Genomic DNA, 18,745 nt, shown 5'->3' with positions numbered 1-18,745 from the left:
CTCTCTCCTTAATTAACTTCAAATTAAATAAGAGCTTGTAGCTGTTGTTGTGTACATTAATTCACAAATCATAACTAAGACAGTTCTCTTCAAAACATTGGTTATATGTAACATTTTTCCTTATAACATGCCCTTAGGTACTGCTGTACTTTTTATGTTTAATCAATTGTTACTCAGAACAACTAAATCAATCAAGGTATCACTAAATTATACAATAGTGCCACTGACATCACAAGAGTAATCAGTAGCAAACTGGTATTAAGTCTGAATCAAAAGGAGGGAATCCCTGCCTGTTACTGCAAATCAAGCCAGGAATAATGACTAGAAGATGGCTTAGAAGAAAACTTATTACTGCTACTTTGCTAAATTAATGCAGATTCTAACTATATTCTAAATATTTGTTCCTAAATACCCATAGACAAGTTCAGCTTTCACCCCTCATCAAAAAAGCTTCTCTTTTACAGCAGAGAGAGGCTTTCACAGAGACACACAACTGCTCAACATGCAAAAATTGTGGAATTATCAGTATTATTGATACCCATACAATGCAAACTCTATGCCTAAGTCTCAAGGAATATCCCATAAGAGGTCAGAAATATTTGTAAAGTCCAGAGAATCAGGAGACCTATTTTGAGATGGTGTCTTTTAGAAAAGATTGGATTGGTGTTCCTATACATTTAACAATATGGTTGCCTAAACTTCCCAAGATGACACCAGATCAGGACAATGTAAACTGGGGAAATTTCACAAGGCCCTATAACTAGATGAAGAGTTAAGGTATTTGATGGCTGTGGCAATTACTTGTCGTCAAGGACCAATTTTCTGATAGGTTTTTCTAATCCTAAGAGGTCTCACGCACATATATATGTAGCAACATTAATTAGACTCAGCAGATTGCTAGTGTTCACATATATACACATCTGTATATGTACAGGACAATAATTATAGAGGAAGAAGACAAGAGTTGGAGGTGAGAAAGGTGTAGATATTCAAGTAAAGTGTATTCATGTATGAAATTAACGATTTAATTAATTAAATTTTAAAATTAAGATAAAAAGTCTTAAGTAGGTAAAAGATGACTTGTTATAAACTATAAGTTTAAAATTGGTAAGTAAAAATAAAAAAAAGAACAATTGTGGGTGTAAATTGTACATGTTACCGAGTGTCTTCAGCATTGCTGTCTCTTGAATACCACTGTGAATTTCACAGCTGAGTACTTCCAGACCCTTTATCTGTTTCTAAATACTAGCTTAGCCTATTAAAGGGTATCTTGTCCCATTTTAAATGTCTAAGTAAATATGTAATTTCCCAGGCCACAGCCATCAGAGATAATACTCAGCATATTTTTCATGAGATACGTTGTATAATTATCTTTCCAAAGGTACTCGGATAATAATAAAATAGATTTTGAACCTGTAAACAATGATGAGTAAGAAAGTTAAAAAATAACAAACTATGGATATTATTTACATAATAAGACACATGCTACTTTAACTTTTGCATTTTTTGGCTATCTACATTTTTGATTATTTTATTATAAGCTTCAATTTTATTATAGCTGAACTAACAATAAAAAATAAAAATGTCTTCTATCAGTTTTTATTAATATTTGTATCTTGTTAGCAAAATGATAGAAAAGTCATTACAAGTTCATCATGATTTGTATTGCCTATAAGTTTTTATTATTGCCAAATTTTTGAAAACTTCTGTCAAATTTCTTTGATAAAATGATGAGCATTTCAGGGTATTAAGCTCTTGTGACATGATTAATATTAAGCACTCTGAAGTGAGGGTTTGTAAATTGTTCTGATATTAATGTCTTCCATGTGGAGGGGTCCTAGACTGAAGAAAAAACAGAGTGAACCTTGCAACATTCATCATTGCTTTCCGTAGCAGGACTGGTGTTGCCATGTGCCCAGACGTTCCTGGGGCTGTTCTTCCCTGATTGACAGGCTCTCTCTGGGAACTGTGAGCAGAAATAAATCTTTCCTTCCCTTAACTGCTTTCTCAGGTATCTTGTCACATCCACTGACAAGCAACTACTACAATGAGTTATTAGAAGTTGAATTCCTACACATTTAACAAAATAGGAAGCAAGTCATCAGAAAATGCCAATCTGCATAGATTTGGGATATTAGACCATTGGGTTGAGTATCTCACTCCTGAAAGTTCTTATGGACTTAAGAAAATGCTTAAATGCTCTGTTCTCAGCTAATTTATCTATATGCTTGAGCTAGAGCAGTTAGCAAACCCTACACTGTATCACATTAGTGGTCCTACTTGTACTATTTTCTAGCTGGAATCTGTCATTAACATGCACATGAATAACTAAAAATTGTGCTGTATGTATTCAAACTATTGAATATTACATAGAAAGAAAAATGAACAATATGGAGTCATCTCCAGCAGATGAAGTTCTCAGTGAAGGACTCTACATAAACAAAGGAGTAAATTGCTTCCTCCACACTTACACAAAGTTCAGGTATATAAGGTCCATGTTCTTGGAGACACTGACAGTAGGTGGAAATCTGGAGGGCACAGAGGGGTTACCAAGGCTAGCAAGTTGGGAGTTGAGTATTGGCCTGGGTTCAACATCAATTCAGCATATTACAGACACTTTTTCACACCTCTGCTTTCTTATTATACAATACCGTAACTAGAAGCTAGAAAATTAGCATGTCAAATTGATGGATCTTTTGAGTTATTCATTCATAGCCAACGAGACACAGACCAGTTGCCTCACACATATAAAAAGAATTTCTTGGGAGACTCATTTCATGAATTTTAGAAAAACCAATCCCATAATCACCATCCCTCAGCATGACAGTCTTGACAACATTTCTGTACTATGCAGGGTGTTGGTCGTAAAAACACTGCCTAACGGAAGTTCCCTCAATGGTTTTTAAATTCGCCTTCATTGCTTTCTGTTCTGTGGTTTGTACACAGTAGAACACAGTTTCAAGGATTATGAAATCCAGCCCCTGCTCACATTTCCAGAAACGTGAACTTGTTTCCAAGCAAAACAAGCTGTGATTTACAAGAACAGCCCAGCAGGTCACAGACAGGGCGCAGTAACAGATGAGATCAAACGCCTATGCTGCTGGACTTGTGGTCTATCCTTTTAGTTTACTTTGCAGAAGTCGCTCATGGGTGGAGCATCTAGAAATCCTGATTTCCTAAACTAACTTTCAACTTCCCTTTGGGGCAAGTCTGTCTCTGCTGTAACCACAGTTCATAGCAGAGAGGAACTGGATGGTACAGCACATACTTCTCTTCGAGTCAACTGCTCCCAGATAGATCCAAGACATGAGACTGTCAGCAAGAATTATTTGGCTTATATTATGGACTGTTTGTGTAGCAGAAGGTAAGCTTAAAACCACCACCTTTCTCCCTTCTGACTGAGCCGCATTATAAAACATTTGCTGATAATATTTCTCATAGCAATTATTCAAATTAAGTCTAGAAAATGTGGGTAATTACTAGTCTGTAACTGAATGGCTTTTGGTGGTAAGTTTAAAAACCGTGAACCTTTCACTTGACTATTGTAATTGATAGTTCAGCTTGATGTAAAACTCAAGACAGTGCTTTAAACATGTTTTTGCAATCCATAATTAGGCATAGACATTTAACTTGTAGTTATCAGGAAATACAGGCTCCTCTTTTTCTCATGAGTGTCCCTGAAGTACTATATGTAAAACTAGTTAGAAATATATAAATATCCAAAGTCAATGAAAGCACTTACTTTTTTCTTTAAATGGGTGGATCGATTTCAGGCTTATTTCTAAACCTTCCTAACTACATCACTTAGCTGATATTTCCATGGTTTTAAAAGTTTCGTATGTAAGACCTTCAAGTATGAGATAAAAAGAAAATAAAATTTGACATGTAACCTGCATTGGACGGATCTGATTTGTTTCTGGTTTTGTTTTCTGTGAATACGTGTGGGGCATGTTTGTTTCTGAAGCCATTTTGAAGTAGGTAATGTGACTGTCGGAGTTCTTTCATGACAATAACAGGGTCTGACTTTATTATTCACTTAAATTCTCCCAAGACTGCTTAGTTTATCCAATGAAAGAGCTTTGCTTTCCCAGTTTAGGAAGGGTACCTAGTTGTGGGATAAACATTTAATCAACTCTTCTTTGTGTTTTGATTGTTTAAGATAGGGTGTCACTACACCCTTGAGCTCACTGTAGTCCTCTTGTCAGCAGCTTCCTATGGGCTGAGGTTACCAGTGAGAGTGACTGCCATGCCTGACTTAGCACTTTTTATATAAAGTGAATGACATAACTTTAATAACTTCCTTAAATGTTTCTCTTAGCCAATGCATTGTAATTTGAAGCTTTGCTGTAACCACTACTCAGTAAAGAATACTAAAATTATCCTCTGACTGGATGTTTACCAACCCACATAAGAAGAGTAGATATGGTTTCTCAGTTGTATCTTTTACTAAAATTCTGAAAAAAAAATTTAAGGGTATTTTATACTTTTTGAAAGAGTAAACATTTTCAATTATATTTTTTAATGTTATTCCTTGAATTTTAGCTTAAGAGTCTTGTATTCAGATGCCTTATAGACTAAGGCAGTCATTTCCTTGTATATGAAAATATAAGTATTGCTGAAATGAAATGTGATTATATTGGCCAGGAATTCTAAAGCAATGTTGATATTACCAAGCATAACTAAACTTTTTATTTTGTTAAAGGCAATGTTTTCATCGCTTATTTTAGTGTTCTACTTGAATAATAATGTTTACTAAGAGGTTTTTAAAGATATATAAGATTAAAGAAAGAACTATTTTATGTTTAGCTAACTTTTAAGTCTTAATTGATATAAATCGAATTAAGGTGTCTACACAATTACAAAGCAGAATTTCAATATTAAAAAGGAAGTGCCGCGATGTTTGCGTGATACTTTAACGCTAATGATTTAAAAATCCTCATTTATGCCATGGATGTCAGCTGATTTTTTTGTTATTGCTGGATTTGAATTTTCATCAGTATGTATTCAAATGTGGTGCCAGTTCTTGCTGATGAGGTGGGCAGTTACACTGTGTCCGATACTGTTTCACAGGGATTTTCCTTTCATTCACAGATGAAAAGAGAGTTTAGTTTCTAAATCATTATGTAGGGTAACCTCATGGTCTCCACAAAATGAATGTAAACAGATGGGAGAAGTTTCATGGATTTTCAGTGGACACAGTACTCCCACTTTAGTCTTAGCTTGGCTGGTGACCCGTGTCTATCTCAAATGTAAACAATTTAATCAGTCTATCAACTTAAGAGGAATTTCAGCAGAAGAGCTTGGATCAATTAAAACAATTATGTATATGCTGCAATGTTTGCTCCTGTTTCTATTCTATTAGATGCTGGCTACTAAGCTGATTTAAAAAAAAAAAGTTTGTGAAATGCTCTCATATTAGGCTTTCTGAAACAGGGAAGAAAAGATTTCATAAGTATTTTCTGCCCTGATAAAGATCAACATTCATCTAAAACCAATGTTAGCTGGGCCAGCAGGAACGGTAAACACAATAATGATCTTGCTTGGCAAAGAACCTGGCTACTTGAGTTCAATTCATGGGCCCCACCTGGTGAAAGGGGGAAAAAAAGCCTCCTACAGACTGTCCTCCAGTTTCCTCATACAGGCATGGCAACTGTATGTTACACCCACTCAAATTAAAAGAAAATAATAACCATAACAAAAAATTTAAACTCCACTATTAATAATTAAAGAATAATAACCAAAAGAAGAACTATGAACCCAGCTTGTTTGCCTCCCTCCCTCCGTGCCCCTCTCTCTCTCTCTCTCTCTCTCTCTCTCTCTCTGTCTCCCTCCCTCCCTCCCTCTCTCTCTCTCTCTCTCTCTCTCTCTCTCTCTCTCTCTCTGTCTCCCTCCCTCCCTCCCTCCCTCTCTCTCTCTCTCTCTCTCTCTCTCTGTCTCCCTCCCTCCCTCCCTCCCTCCCTCTCTCTCTCTCTCTCTCTCTCTCTCTCTGTCCCCCCCCTCTCCTTTTCCCCTTTTCTACTTGCCAAGGGCTTTCTCATATCTTTTTAGTGCAGTGCTTGACTGTATTCACACTTCTAGCTGCCAAGAACAGTCAATGGTGCTTCCTGCAAAACCACACGCTGATCAGAATTGGGTCAGATTTACAGGACAACCTGTAACATAAGAGAGTTCCTTGGTTGAGCCGTATAATTTCAGTTCTGGGGAATGGATTATACCCAAGCTTTCCAAGCATTTTACTCTCACAATTGAATATTGTATGAAATTAGGCCGCAGCCCAGGATTGCTGAAATGAACCAATTAAACCTGTGCTGAAACAAAACCAAATAACCACTGCGTGCTTTCTGGGGAGATAAGTGTTTTCTAATCCTGGAGGTTTAAAGGACAAAAAGGTCCTTTCAGGCTTAGAGACTTTAATCATAGAATGGAGAATTGGTTTAATTCTATAATGTTTTAAGTATATGATTTTTTCAAACTTAGTTTAACATTGATGTGGAAAAATTGATGTTATATACATTAATTATGAGTTAATAATAGTTGCTTTGGGGGAAATTTAGAGAAAAGTTAATTATTCTTTTATGTAAAATGATATTATATTATGTCAAAAAGTCAAGTGATTCAATGTAAGATATTTATACTTTTCCTTAAGAAAAAGAATTAATATGGAGTGTGTCTTACTTTTCCCTTCACTCTGTGTCCAAAGTTGAAAGCAGCTGATTCTGCAGCGTTCACCACATCTTAACTATAAACCATGTCTACAGCTTTTCCTTTGGCCTTAGCCATATTGAATATGAAGGTTTCACATGTCCCAAGTGACTGAATGAAGACGGATGCAGCAAGTTGCAATACAGAAGTGATATGTGCGTCACTGTGTATGTATTGTCACATACAGTACTGCATACACAGAGTTCTGTCAGTAGTATCACTGCTGTCCTTTGTCTTCAATTACTTTAGTTCTTCGAGATAGAGTCCCCCTGTTTGGCCCATGCTGGTCCTTAAACTCCTAGTCTTCTGGCCTTAGCCTCCCTAGTACTGAAATTCAATATCAAGAATATCTTATGCAGATTTTCTGTTGCTTTCATTCAACTAAATTGACAGCAATAGCTGGACCTTCCTTAGAAAAATGGAAAAATATTTAAATATCAAAACCTTCTAAAGAAGCAACCTATAGTTCTCTTTTTCTAGACAGAAAATAAAAAAAAATCCAAAAAGTAAAGGTCAACTTTAAAACATACATATAAGTAATATTATATATACTGATCATGTTATATTTAGAAATATATATGTATATGCATATATGCATATAATTATAGTTATGAAAATAAGTAGTCATGGGGTGAAAGAAAGTAAAGGAGATAGGTGGGCAGTATTGGAGAGACAAGAGGAAAGGGGAAATGATGTAATTAGATTATAATCTAAAAAATATAAAAGAAATAAGAATAAAAAAGAAATGGAAATTTTGGTGGTAAACTAAAAAATAACGTGTGGATTTACAAAGAGAAAATACATGTCTGCATGTCTTCAATGCTTTCATTGACACAGAAAACCAATTTCGGTATCTTGCTTTTATGCTCCTTTATCACAGCAAAAATTTATAAACATGTCACAGGACAAACCGGGACTTTTAAACCTTTCTTGTATTTCAAATTATAATAAATATTTGGATTTATTGCTGCAGTCTCTACTGTGAGCATAATGTTTACTTTCTTTCTTTTTTTAAAATCATAATGTTTTCAAAGCCAGAAGACATCTGAAAACTCTGAAGTTGACTATCTTTGGTATTTCTTTGGCTTTCTTGTTTGGGACAAAACTGAAGGAATTCACAATGTCAACCAAACCACCTATTGCCATTAATAGTACCTACTTGCAAAGTCCTAAGTTTCCATTAACCAAACAGCACAAACCGAATCCATTGCAGTTGTTTCGTTTCTCCCATTGAGGAAAAAAAAACAACATCCTCGTAGCCTCCCTTTTCTGAACCTTGAAATTGGAACAGTAATCTTTTTCACACACACCATGGAGGCAGTGCATAGATAGATCCCCACATTTCTTTAAGGAAAGTGGTTGGATTGAATAATCAGGTGTGGGACAGAGATGTCAACATTGAAATTCTTCCTTGAGTTTGAATTTTGAGAAGAGTCTAAAAGAGGTCAGGTTGAAAGAACTTGCATCCTGTTTGATAAGGTTCTTCACACAGTCTAGCATATTTATTAAGCTTCTCGGTTGTACTCTCCCAGGCCCCAGAGGTCAGAGGTCCATGTATGCCACCTTCTATCACACTTGCTTAAATCCACCCTAGTAGATGCACATGAGTATTAGAGATCATTATGTAAACTAGACACTAGGGCACTACTAGTTTATTACCTAAATTAGGCATTAATGTCAGTGGAGCAAGTAACCTCTATCCCTACAACACATGTTTTCAGGATAGAATTATATTTCCCTAAATCATGTTACTTGGCATTGTGCCCCAATTGTCTTCAGTGTCTTCTTTCATGCAACTCTTAAAGTATTTGACATGTTTATCGTACCACAAACTCAACCAACCTGTTATTTATGTGTAAGGGACCACATAGTTAAATTTAGTGCTATTATGTGTAATTTACTGTGAAATTTCACTGATAGAGGATAGAACTGGAAAATGGTAAGGGACAAAATAGACCAAAGACATTCTGAGACAGGAAGCTTCCTAGGATGAAATGCTGTAACAGGTGACAAAGGGTGGAGAAGTTGCTCGCAGGCAGGGTGAAGGTGGTCAGTGAAAACAAGCCTTGCTTATCATCAGCACAGTCATGTTCTAGGAATGTGCATGCCCTTTGCCAGGATGCTATTTAAAACTAAACCATTTAAGTAGTGCAAAGCGGAATTTTTCTAAGGTAGGAACTGCCACAGAGTAAATAGTCTGCCTCTTTGTCCTTAGATTGCTCAATTTTGAACTCTCTCTCCCCTTCCAAATTAATCCATGTTTATTTCCTGACTCTGATTGTTAGTCTTTACTTCCTCCTTCTCTCTCTCCTTCCCTCACTCTCTCCCTCAGCCCTCCCTCCTTCCTCTCTCTCTCTCTCTCTCTCTCTCTCTCTCTCTCTCCACACACACACACACACACACACACACACACACACACACACACACACACACACACACTACCTCTACCTCTCGACATTTAGGCAGATGCTGTCCACCAAATCCTCAAACGCTCAGTTGACTGATGTTAACTTTAGCTTTTCTCAGAGCACAAAACATGAAAAACAGATAAAGTAATTGGGAAAAAAAATGTTACTTTTTTTTTTTGGTTTAAAATTAGAAGAAAAAAAAAGTCTGGTTCAGATAAAGTCAAGCAACTAAACAGAAAAAAATTCCAACCGTGAAATAATAAAAAGAACACACGGATTTGACAGAACACTTTTGTTTTGACATTTTCACTTAGAAAGTCTAGTTTCTCACAGAGTGTTAACTGGAAATGGGATAGATAGAGGACGATTATAGAAACACCCCTTCAAAGGTTCCGAGGGAACTTTTATACTTCGAGCTAAATTCAAGTGACTCTAGACTTCAAAAACCGCAACATAGACAGATGTGCAAACTCTGTAGAGAACTTTCAGTGCATGCAACAGGCATTCAACTCCACCAGACAGTGGTGCTCTTGCCACTGCCTCCTCCTCCTTTTCCTCCTCTTTTTTTTCCCTCAAGTTGTCTCTTTCTTTTCCTTTTTCCAAGTCTTGTCTTTTAAGTTTCCCATTTGCCACTCTCAGCTGTTGGTGGCCCTATTGACTATATGGGTGTACACTGTGGGAAAGTTCCTACAGTCTTTTTTGCGTTCGCTCTCTCCTCTATTCACAATCCCTTTTGAATAACTTTTAAGTACTGCGCAATATAATACTTTCCAAAAGGTTGTCATTTAGTGGAGAGGAAAAGAATGAACAGTGTATTGAAATATTCACATACAGTAGCTCATCTTATAAACTATTATGACTCAGATTTTAAAAAGTTCCTAAAGCAGAAAACTGAAGTTGAAAAGATGTGCTGTATACACAAAATGAATTTTTGTTCAGCTACAAAAAATTATGAAATTTATAGGAAAAATTGATGAATTCAGACTCACAGGGAGACAAACTCTGCATGCTCTCCTTCACATTTTGATTCTAGTTTTTAATACATATACTTTATATATACTGCATATATCTTTGTTTAATATGACGTGTGTGTGTGTGTGTGTGTGTGTGTGTGTGTGTGTGTGTGACTTATGGATAGAAGACATGGAACTAGAAGTGGAAAAAGAACCGTGGAGGAAGGGAACCATGAAAAACACAAGTGGATTGACCAAGACAGAGGAGGGAGACAGGGTAGAAAGGTGAAGAGAAGAAAATAAAACTGTTTTTACAAGTCATAAAAAAGGCTGGATATGGTGGCACACCATAGTCCCTGTATGAGGGAAGAAAATACAGGGCAGTTCTCTAAGTTCAAGGCCAGCTTAATCTACAAAGTGAATTCGAGGACAGTCAGGCCTACACGAAAAACTATGTCTTGGAAGAAAAAAATGCCTCACTATAATATAATATAAAATATAATATAATACTTCATATATTAACTTAAAAAATAACATGAAATAATAATTGGAATGGGAAAATGGGTCAGGAACAGGAGAGGGTGAGGGTGACGGTAACTGGATACAGATGTTCTGCTGACTTAGTTCTATGTTGTTTCTCTGAGAAAAGTCAGACAAAGCTCTCAATTCACAATCTTCTCTCTCCAGTATGCTCAAAGGACAGGCATGGAGCCTCAAGTAGATAGGCTACGGATGCTGCATAGGAGTTAGTCAGAAAGACCAAAGAGGATGTTAACAGAAAAACATCAGATATACAGAAAGAACTATAGGTTCTATAAAGCTGTGGGGCTCATCTCCACACCTACAACTTAACTTGGCTTAAGTTTCACAAGGATTAGTGGGAGGTTAGGAAAGAAAAAGTTTTCCCTTTTATTTATTTTTGTTTTGTTTTGTTTTTGATTTTTTTAATTTATATTTCAAATATTATCCCCTTTCCTGGTTTCCCTTTCATAAACCCCCTACTTTATCATTTTATCCCCCTGCCCCTTCTTCTATGAGGGTGTTCAGCCACCCAACCACACACACCTTCCCGCCTCCCCTCTCTGACATTCCCCTACACTAGGGGGGTCCAGCCTTGGCAGGACCCAGGGGTTCTCCTTTCACTGGTGGCCAACAAGGCCATCTTCTGCCACATATGCAGCTGGAGCCATAGGTCTGTCTGTGCATACTCTTTGGATGGTGGTTTAGTCCCTGGGAGCTCTGGTTGGTTGGTATTGTTGTTTTTATGGGGTTACAAACCCCTTCAGCTCCTTGAATCCTTTCTCTAACTCCTCCAATGGGGACCCCATTCTCAGTTCAATGGTTGGCTGCTAGCATCCTCTGTATTTGTCATGCTCTGGCAGAGTCTCTCATGAGACAGCTATATTAGGCTCCTGTCAGCATGCACTTCTTGACCTCAGCAATATTGTCGAGTTTGGTGTCTGTATGTATATGGGCTGGATCCCCAGTTGGGACAGGTTCTGAATGGCCATTTCTTCAGACTTTGCTCCAAATTTTGTCTCCCTATCTCCTCCTATGAATGTTTTTGTTCCCCCTTTCAAGAAGAACTGAAGCATCCGCATTTTGGTCGTCTTTCTTGAGTTTCATGGTGGTCTATGGATTGTATTTTGGGTAAGCTGGGCTTTTGGGTTAATATTCACTTTTCAGTGAGTGCATACCAGGTGTGTGTGTGTGTGTGTGTGTGTGTGTGTGTGTGTGTGTGTGTGTGTATGTGTGTGTGTGGTTGGGTTACCTCACTCAGGATGATATTTTCTAGTTCCATCCATTTACCTATGAATGTCATGAAGTCATTGTTTTCCCTTGTTCTAATCCTTATCCTCGGCATCCCACTGATACCTCTCATCCACTCCAGTACTGGAGCTGCTAAAACATTCAGCCTTAGTTACTCCATCTTGTGGCTAAACTGCTTTGTGAGGCAGCCGTTCAAGCCTAATGAAACCGTTCAATGTATGCTAACAGTTTATTTTAAAAAGACAATATTGAACCTGGACCCTTCTTGGTGTTAGGAGACTCTTGTGTAAATGCTGCCTTTTTCAGAAATTGACTTCAAGCTGACTCCTCAGGAGGCAAAAATTCCAACTACTCTGGTCGATTTCACTCAGGTTTAGCCATATACCTGCCTATTATGATCTAGGTGCTTCTCGAGGGTATTAGTTTTATAAAGAAAATTTATAATTATTTCTGTATGTTTTAGAAATAGAAATTTATTTTCCAATGTTCATTAAATATAACCAAAACTTAAATTTTTGTAGTTTGTTTTTTAAAGTACTTTATTGCAATTTATATTTACTTTGTTCAAAAAAATTCAACCTAAATATTCTTGCACTATTTATAAATTAATCTAAATATTTTTAGTAAACAAAATACTCTTTGGATCATATACATGCATAAACTTAATACTCATTTATATCAATAAGAAAGCAGATGAGAAATTTAATGAAACTAACATTCTTGCTCTTCCCACTTTATTCTTTTACTTTTTTCTGAGTAATGTGTATACTCCACCATCTGCTAATAAATATATTTTTAAAATGATGCCTCTCATTCTTTTTCCAAAATCCTTGTAGAAGCTATAGGAAGAGAAAAAAAGATGACCTCTCCATCTTTAGTCTTTCAAAAGTGTGGGTACAACTGATGTTTTACAAAATATAAAAATTCATTAAGACTTACTTCATTGCAGCAAGAACATTTCAAAGAACAATTCTGAGACATATTGGCATTCGGAAAAGGAATTGCACTTGGTTTGTCAGTCCTAATTCTTTAAAATCTGTATATGAAAAACTGGTAATCATGATTATTAAAACAGCAAATATTTGCTTTAAAGTTCCATCGATTATAGTTATCTTCCTCAAGTTTAAGTAAAACTCTTGTTTTCAGATTATCAAACCTACACAGTCATTCTGTTTCTGGAAAACATTCAAGAGTGGCATTTGCATCTAAGTAAATAGGAAATTAACAAAGAAAATTCTTAAAAAGCAAAATCAACTATTTAATTAGGATTGGACCAGGTTTCATTTGTTGGAATCTGAGTAAATATTTAGGTACAAGAAAAGTGAGTTTACTCATTCACCTGGACATAGAAGCTGTCAACTTCCCCGTGTCTTAAAAGTCTTAAGTTGAATCACCCGTCTGAAAATGTGTTCATCCTTTCGAAAGCACTTCTCTACTCCCTATGTAAGAACCACCTGCCCTGCTTTCATTAACAACTTCTCATTTATTTCAAGCAAATGTGTTTGGTGTTTGGTGTACATTTAGGTTGACAGATGGAGAACATGAATGAGCAGAACTTGTTCCTGTCTAGTTAGAACGCCTGGACGGCTACTTTCAGTGGAACGTGAAAAAATGTTTGCCACCCTCAAGACACACTTAACTGTTATTGTCGAAATACAGTGAACGATTACTTTAACTATTTAAGCCAGAACACGAGTTATGGATACACATTATGTTGAGACTCTAAACAAAGACAAACAGCAACTGAAAACAGAGGGATTGTTTATTTTCCCGAGAGCAACAATTTTTTTTTTTTTCCGAAGACCCTGGTTTTGGCGGTGGCAGTGGTGGGGTATTAGCGCCACCTAGTGTGGAGAAGTTTAACTACTGAAATGATGATCAAACTAAAGCTCAAAAAACTAGCGAAAGACTCAAAGGAAACCCGACAGCCTAAACAATTGCTCTATTCTTCTATAAAACATAGCAGTCCTTTTATTTCACATGCTGTGTACCATCTTGTAGATGGAAGTTCCAGGTGAAATATACGCAGTAGGGTGATCCATTGCTTTTTAAAAGAGTAGAAAAGATTAGTAAAGTAGAGCGAATTGTCATAAAATCAAGAAGTAAAAGACATGGGCAATTTGAACAGTATTTTTAGAAATAAAATGAATAATGAGCCTAGAACCTGCCATCTAAGAAGCACCATGCTGGGTTTTACTAACAACCATTTAAATATCAGGGTATTTGTTACAAAGTTAAGCAGCAGGCAATATTAAATGTGATTCTATGCCTTAGCACTAATGTTCCATGGTCACAATTCCAGCGCCTGGGAGTTTAAGGCAGGAGGACTATGAGATGGAGACCAACCTGGTCTACAAAGATTTTGTCTCAAAAACAATAAATAGGCAAAGGGAAGGATACACGGAAGGATAGGTGCACAACTACTGTAGTAAAATGTTGATTGTTGGACCTGCGTGTTAGCGTCATTGGTTTTTTACTGTAAAATCAAACTTTCAAATACATTTTGAATTTTCTGTAAAAAAAAATGTTAAGCGAAATTCTTCTCTGATAAAACTTAAGAACACAGCTCAGGATCTCCAATTTACTTCCTATGCCCAAACTTAAGTACTAGTTGAAAAACGCGAGCCCCAAACTTAAGTCCAGTTCAAAAACACGAGCCCTGTTGTCTGCACACTTATCTTCTGCTTCTGCCACTTTCAGAAATCTTGAAAAAGTTAGTAGATATTTGAATTTCCATGTCTTTACATAACAAAAAGAAGACAATGAAAATAAATAAAGAAATACAATCAAGAAACACAAACTCCCCACAAACATTTTCTCCCTATTCTTTTAATTATTTGGGAATCTCATATCATACATATCTACAATTGCACTCATCTCCTCTTCTCACATTTGCCCCCTTACCTGTGAGCTCCCTCACCCACAACCCCGAGAGAGAGAGAGAGAGAGAGAGAGAGAGGAGGGAAGAGCGAAGGAAGAGAAGAGAGAGGGAAGGGAAGAGAGAGGGAAGGGAAGAGAGAGGGAAGGGAAAAGGGAAGTGAAGGGAAAAGGGAAAGGACTAGCCAAGGCAAGTATTCACTGAATCACGGTCAAATTCCTAGTGGCCAAGAGAGGTTTTTTTTTTTTTTCCTCTGCCCGCATCCTTGGTTGCCAGAAGCCAGGAGCTGAGGCAAGCCATGTAGTAGCTGGAGCAGGGTAAATCTAGCAATCCCAAGCACATGTCCCTGCCTGTACTGCAGTGCTGTGGGCCAGTGAAGGACAGGGCCAGTTCTCTCAGACCCATGGACATAGATAGCGTGGCTTCAGGCAACAGCAGACATCAACGTGGTCCATGGCCATATCAGGACCACTGACCAACTAATGGCCCTCAGGGGATGAATGCATGGACCACGAGCCTCCACATGGTCTTACGCCACATCAGCATGCCCCCCATCTCCCGACCCCGAGGCAGCAAAGCCAGACGACATCACTAAGGTATCACACAGCAATATAGATCTCATACGTCCACATGGATCTCAGGTTTCTTTTGGGGCTGGTGCAACAGCATAGACCACAGACACCATGATGGCCCTTCAAGGAGGTTGATTCCAGAAAGTGAACCTTTCCTTGTCTTGGGCCTCCATTGTTGCTCATAACTTGGGGCATCTTGAAACTGTGTGGCATGTTGAGGGACAGGGGGTGGGGAGTATGGGCTACATATGATCCAAGATGATAAGTTATGCCAACTCTACTGGGCAATGACAGCATGTTGAGCTTAGCCCCATCTCACACTTGTCTCTAGTTCTGCTTCTCTCTCTAGGCACACACCTCTCCATGTGTGCCTAGTTCACTTATGTGTTCATAATAGTAGTGCTGGGTGGCTTTAGGTCGACTCACAGCTACCATGTCTCAACCGGTACTTGCTTCCCATTATGTACATAACATATAAATATATATTATATGCATATATGCATATATTGTATACTACTTTTAATATATTGAAAAGTAAAAGGAATAGAACAAATGCTAATTTTATTAACTTTATATATTTAAAATATATAACATTGTGTTCTGGGTGATGCTTGCTTCCCGTTTTACATACATATATACACATATATATATATACATATATATGTATATATTATATACTATCCTTAGTAAACATATTGAAAAGTAAAGGGAATAGAATACATTTTGTTAACTTTTTGTATTTAAAATATGTGACACATACCATTGAATTAATTATGAACATAGTATATTACTAATTATTATTCATCCATACCACAAAACATAGAATTTCCAGCACCTCAGAAGATCTCTGTTGGTTTCTTGCATATGGAATGAATTATTTTCATAGTTATAGGTACATATTTGCTCTTAATTGTTTCACCTCCTATATGTGCCTATGTGATTTGTACAACAGCACCTCAGTGCATGGCCACTGTCACCCTACACCACTTTGTGCTGGTCAGGAAGCACAGAGACACTGCTCTGAGGGTGAGAAAGCACAGACTGAGATGTGGGAGAGCCAGAGCTGGTTTGGGGGTCCCCAGGCCTGTGGGGCCTGCAAGAAGGCAGGGCCCCAGGTTGGGGACAGCATCTAGCTCAGGGCTTGAGGAGAGGGCAGCTCTGGACCAGCAGGGATTGTCCTTAGCTTGGAAGAGGAAGGCTTCTTAGCAGTTGTGGTTGGGAGTGCTGAGAAGCCTGCTACAGGAGACTTAGCTGCTGCCCTGTAGAGCTAGTTACCTGGAAAGACCACCTTCATGACATTCCCCATGGTGGTGGTAGATGACAGAGACAGTCTGTGTTTACCCATATTGTTTATTGGCTGTTCATTATGGAAAATGGATGCATACCCACTTCTCAGGGTCTGACCTAAGATTAAATACCTTTCAACGTCTGGAATGTCTGGGAAGGAAAGCTTATTGGCTAAGCCCTCCGGGCCTCTAGGTACCTTATTAGCACGGAGAATTCTGTTCTGCCTTACATGACCTGTCACATTTCCTTATACGGGGAGTGTGGCACAAATTCCAGGTACAAAATACTCACATTTTCAATGATCATTTTATTCACTTCAGCTGATTCATTCTTTAAACTTCCCTTATCTTGAGGATCAGTTTCCTTTAACCTAAAGAACTTTAGTGTACATTTATAATTGTTAAAGTTTCTACTTCGTTTGAGAAAGTGTCCTATTCCAAAGTAAACACAGAAATCTGAAGGTTCTCATCTAACATCCACAGTGAAAGAAAATATGCAAACTCTCCCTTTGGAGTCTGGGATAGCTTATTCCACATGATTTGTTTCCAACTCCACCTGCGAATTTCCTACTTTTCCCCACTGTGTAAACAGACCATATTTTTGTTATCCATTCTTCAGCTGATAGACATCCTGGCTGTTTCTACTTCCTGGATATTGTTGGTAGAGCAACAACGATCATGGGTGAACAGATATCTCTGTGGTAGGGTATGGAGTTCTTTGGGAGTATGTTTAGAAGAGTAGTATAGTTATATTCTATGGCAGACCTGTTGCTAGCTTTTGGGAGAAACTTTACTCTGATTTTCATAATGGCTGCAGCAGTTTGCACTCCCATCAGCTATGAAAAAGTTCCCCCTTTCCTCACATTCCACACTGATATCTCTTGTCATTAATTTATTTAATCTTATTCAGGCTGGGAGAAGATGAAATCACAGAGTAGTTTTAACTTTTATTCCCCAAATGGCTAATGATATTAAACATTTTTAAAAGTTTCTCAATTATTTTTATATCATTTCCTTCATTGAAAATAAATTTTGATAAAATATAATATATTTTGTTTATAGTTTCCCCTTCTCCAACTCCTCCCAGATCCCTCTTCCCAACCCACCCAAATCTATACCATTTCTTTCTCTCATTTGTATACAAGCAGGCGTCTAAAGACAAATAATAATAATAAAACAAAATTACATAAAGTAAAAGTCAAACAAACTTTATAAGAACTCTCCTGTTTTTAAAATGGCTTGTTCTCATTCTTGATGCTAAGGATGGCTTTTAGTAGAGCCTGAGAAAGTTGTTTGGCTTTTTGTTATCATTGTTTTTATAAATAGATACTAGGAATTTTATGCAATCATTCTGATTTTGAGTTGATAACTTTAGTCATATTTGGAAAACTTTAAATGTTCAGGTGTCATTTCTGCTAGTTCTCTCATCTACCTTTGAACCTTCAGATAGATGTAGCCTGCATCTTTTGCTTTCTGCACAAAAGTTGGCTTCTGCAGATAGTTCTCTTTCCACCATATTTGAACATTTCTATCTCAATTTTCTTCAAGTGGAGTACATTTCTTTCTGATTTCAGATGACTGCAGATCAAACAATATAACAATATTATTTGTGATATTAATTCATAACATTAAGATAACATAATTTAGAGCCATTTTTATTTTGAACTTTTAAAATTATTTTTGTCTTTTTCTTAAAGTTCATTAAAGATGATTGACTTAGTTATTTAAAATATATTTTTGCTAACTAATATCTAGATCAGTGTTGATTTTACTGCTTATTTACTCTTCATGTCTATTTTCCTTTTTGTATTTTATTTTTTAATTTTGTATTGTTATTTTACTTATTTACATTTCAAATGTCATCCCTTTTCCCAGTTTCCCTCTACAAACTCCTATCCCATTCCCCTTCCTCCTGCTTCTATGAGGGTGCTCTCCCACCCACAAACCCACTCCTGCCTCACCACCTTAGCATTCCCCTACACTGGGGTATTGAGTCTTCACAGGACCAGGGGTCTCCCCTCCCACTAATGCCAAATAAGGCCCATCCTCTCCTACATATGCAGCTGGAACCGTGGGTCCCTCCATGTATACTCTTTGGTTGGTGGTTTATGCCTTGGGAGCTCTGGGGGGTGTGGTTAGTTGATATGGTTGTTTTCTATGGGGTTGCATCATGCTC

The 18,745-nt window shown here is 37.3% G+C and overlaps 1 protein-coding gene across 1 annotated transcript in view; it reads left to right on the top strand.

Moving 5' to 3' along the window:
* The first annotated feature begins 3,257 nt into the window (after nucleotides 1–3,257).
* The window catches only part of Cfh (complement factor H), a 101,445-nt gene continuing 85,957 nt past the window's right edge, over nucleotides 3,258–18,745 (top strand). Inside the window, exon 1 of the mRNA NM_130409.2 lies at nucleotides 3,258–3,364. Coding sequence (NP_569093.2) covers nucleotides 3,307–3,364 — 58 coding nt within the window. The 5' untranslated portion in view covers nucleotides 3,258–3,306. The remainder of the gene's footprint in view (nucleotides 3,365–18,745) is intronic.

Source organism: Rattus norvegicus, chromosome 13 (assembly GCF_036323735.1).
Source record: "Rattus norvegicus strain BN/NHsdMcwi chromosome 13, GRCr8, whole genome shotgun sequence".
NCBI lineage: Eukaryota > Metazoa > Chordata > Mammalia > Rodentia > Muridae > Rattus > Rattus norvegicus.
This window is presented reverse-complemented; position numbering and strand designations above follow the sequence as displayed.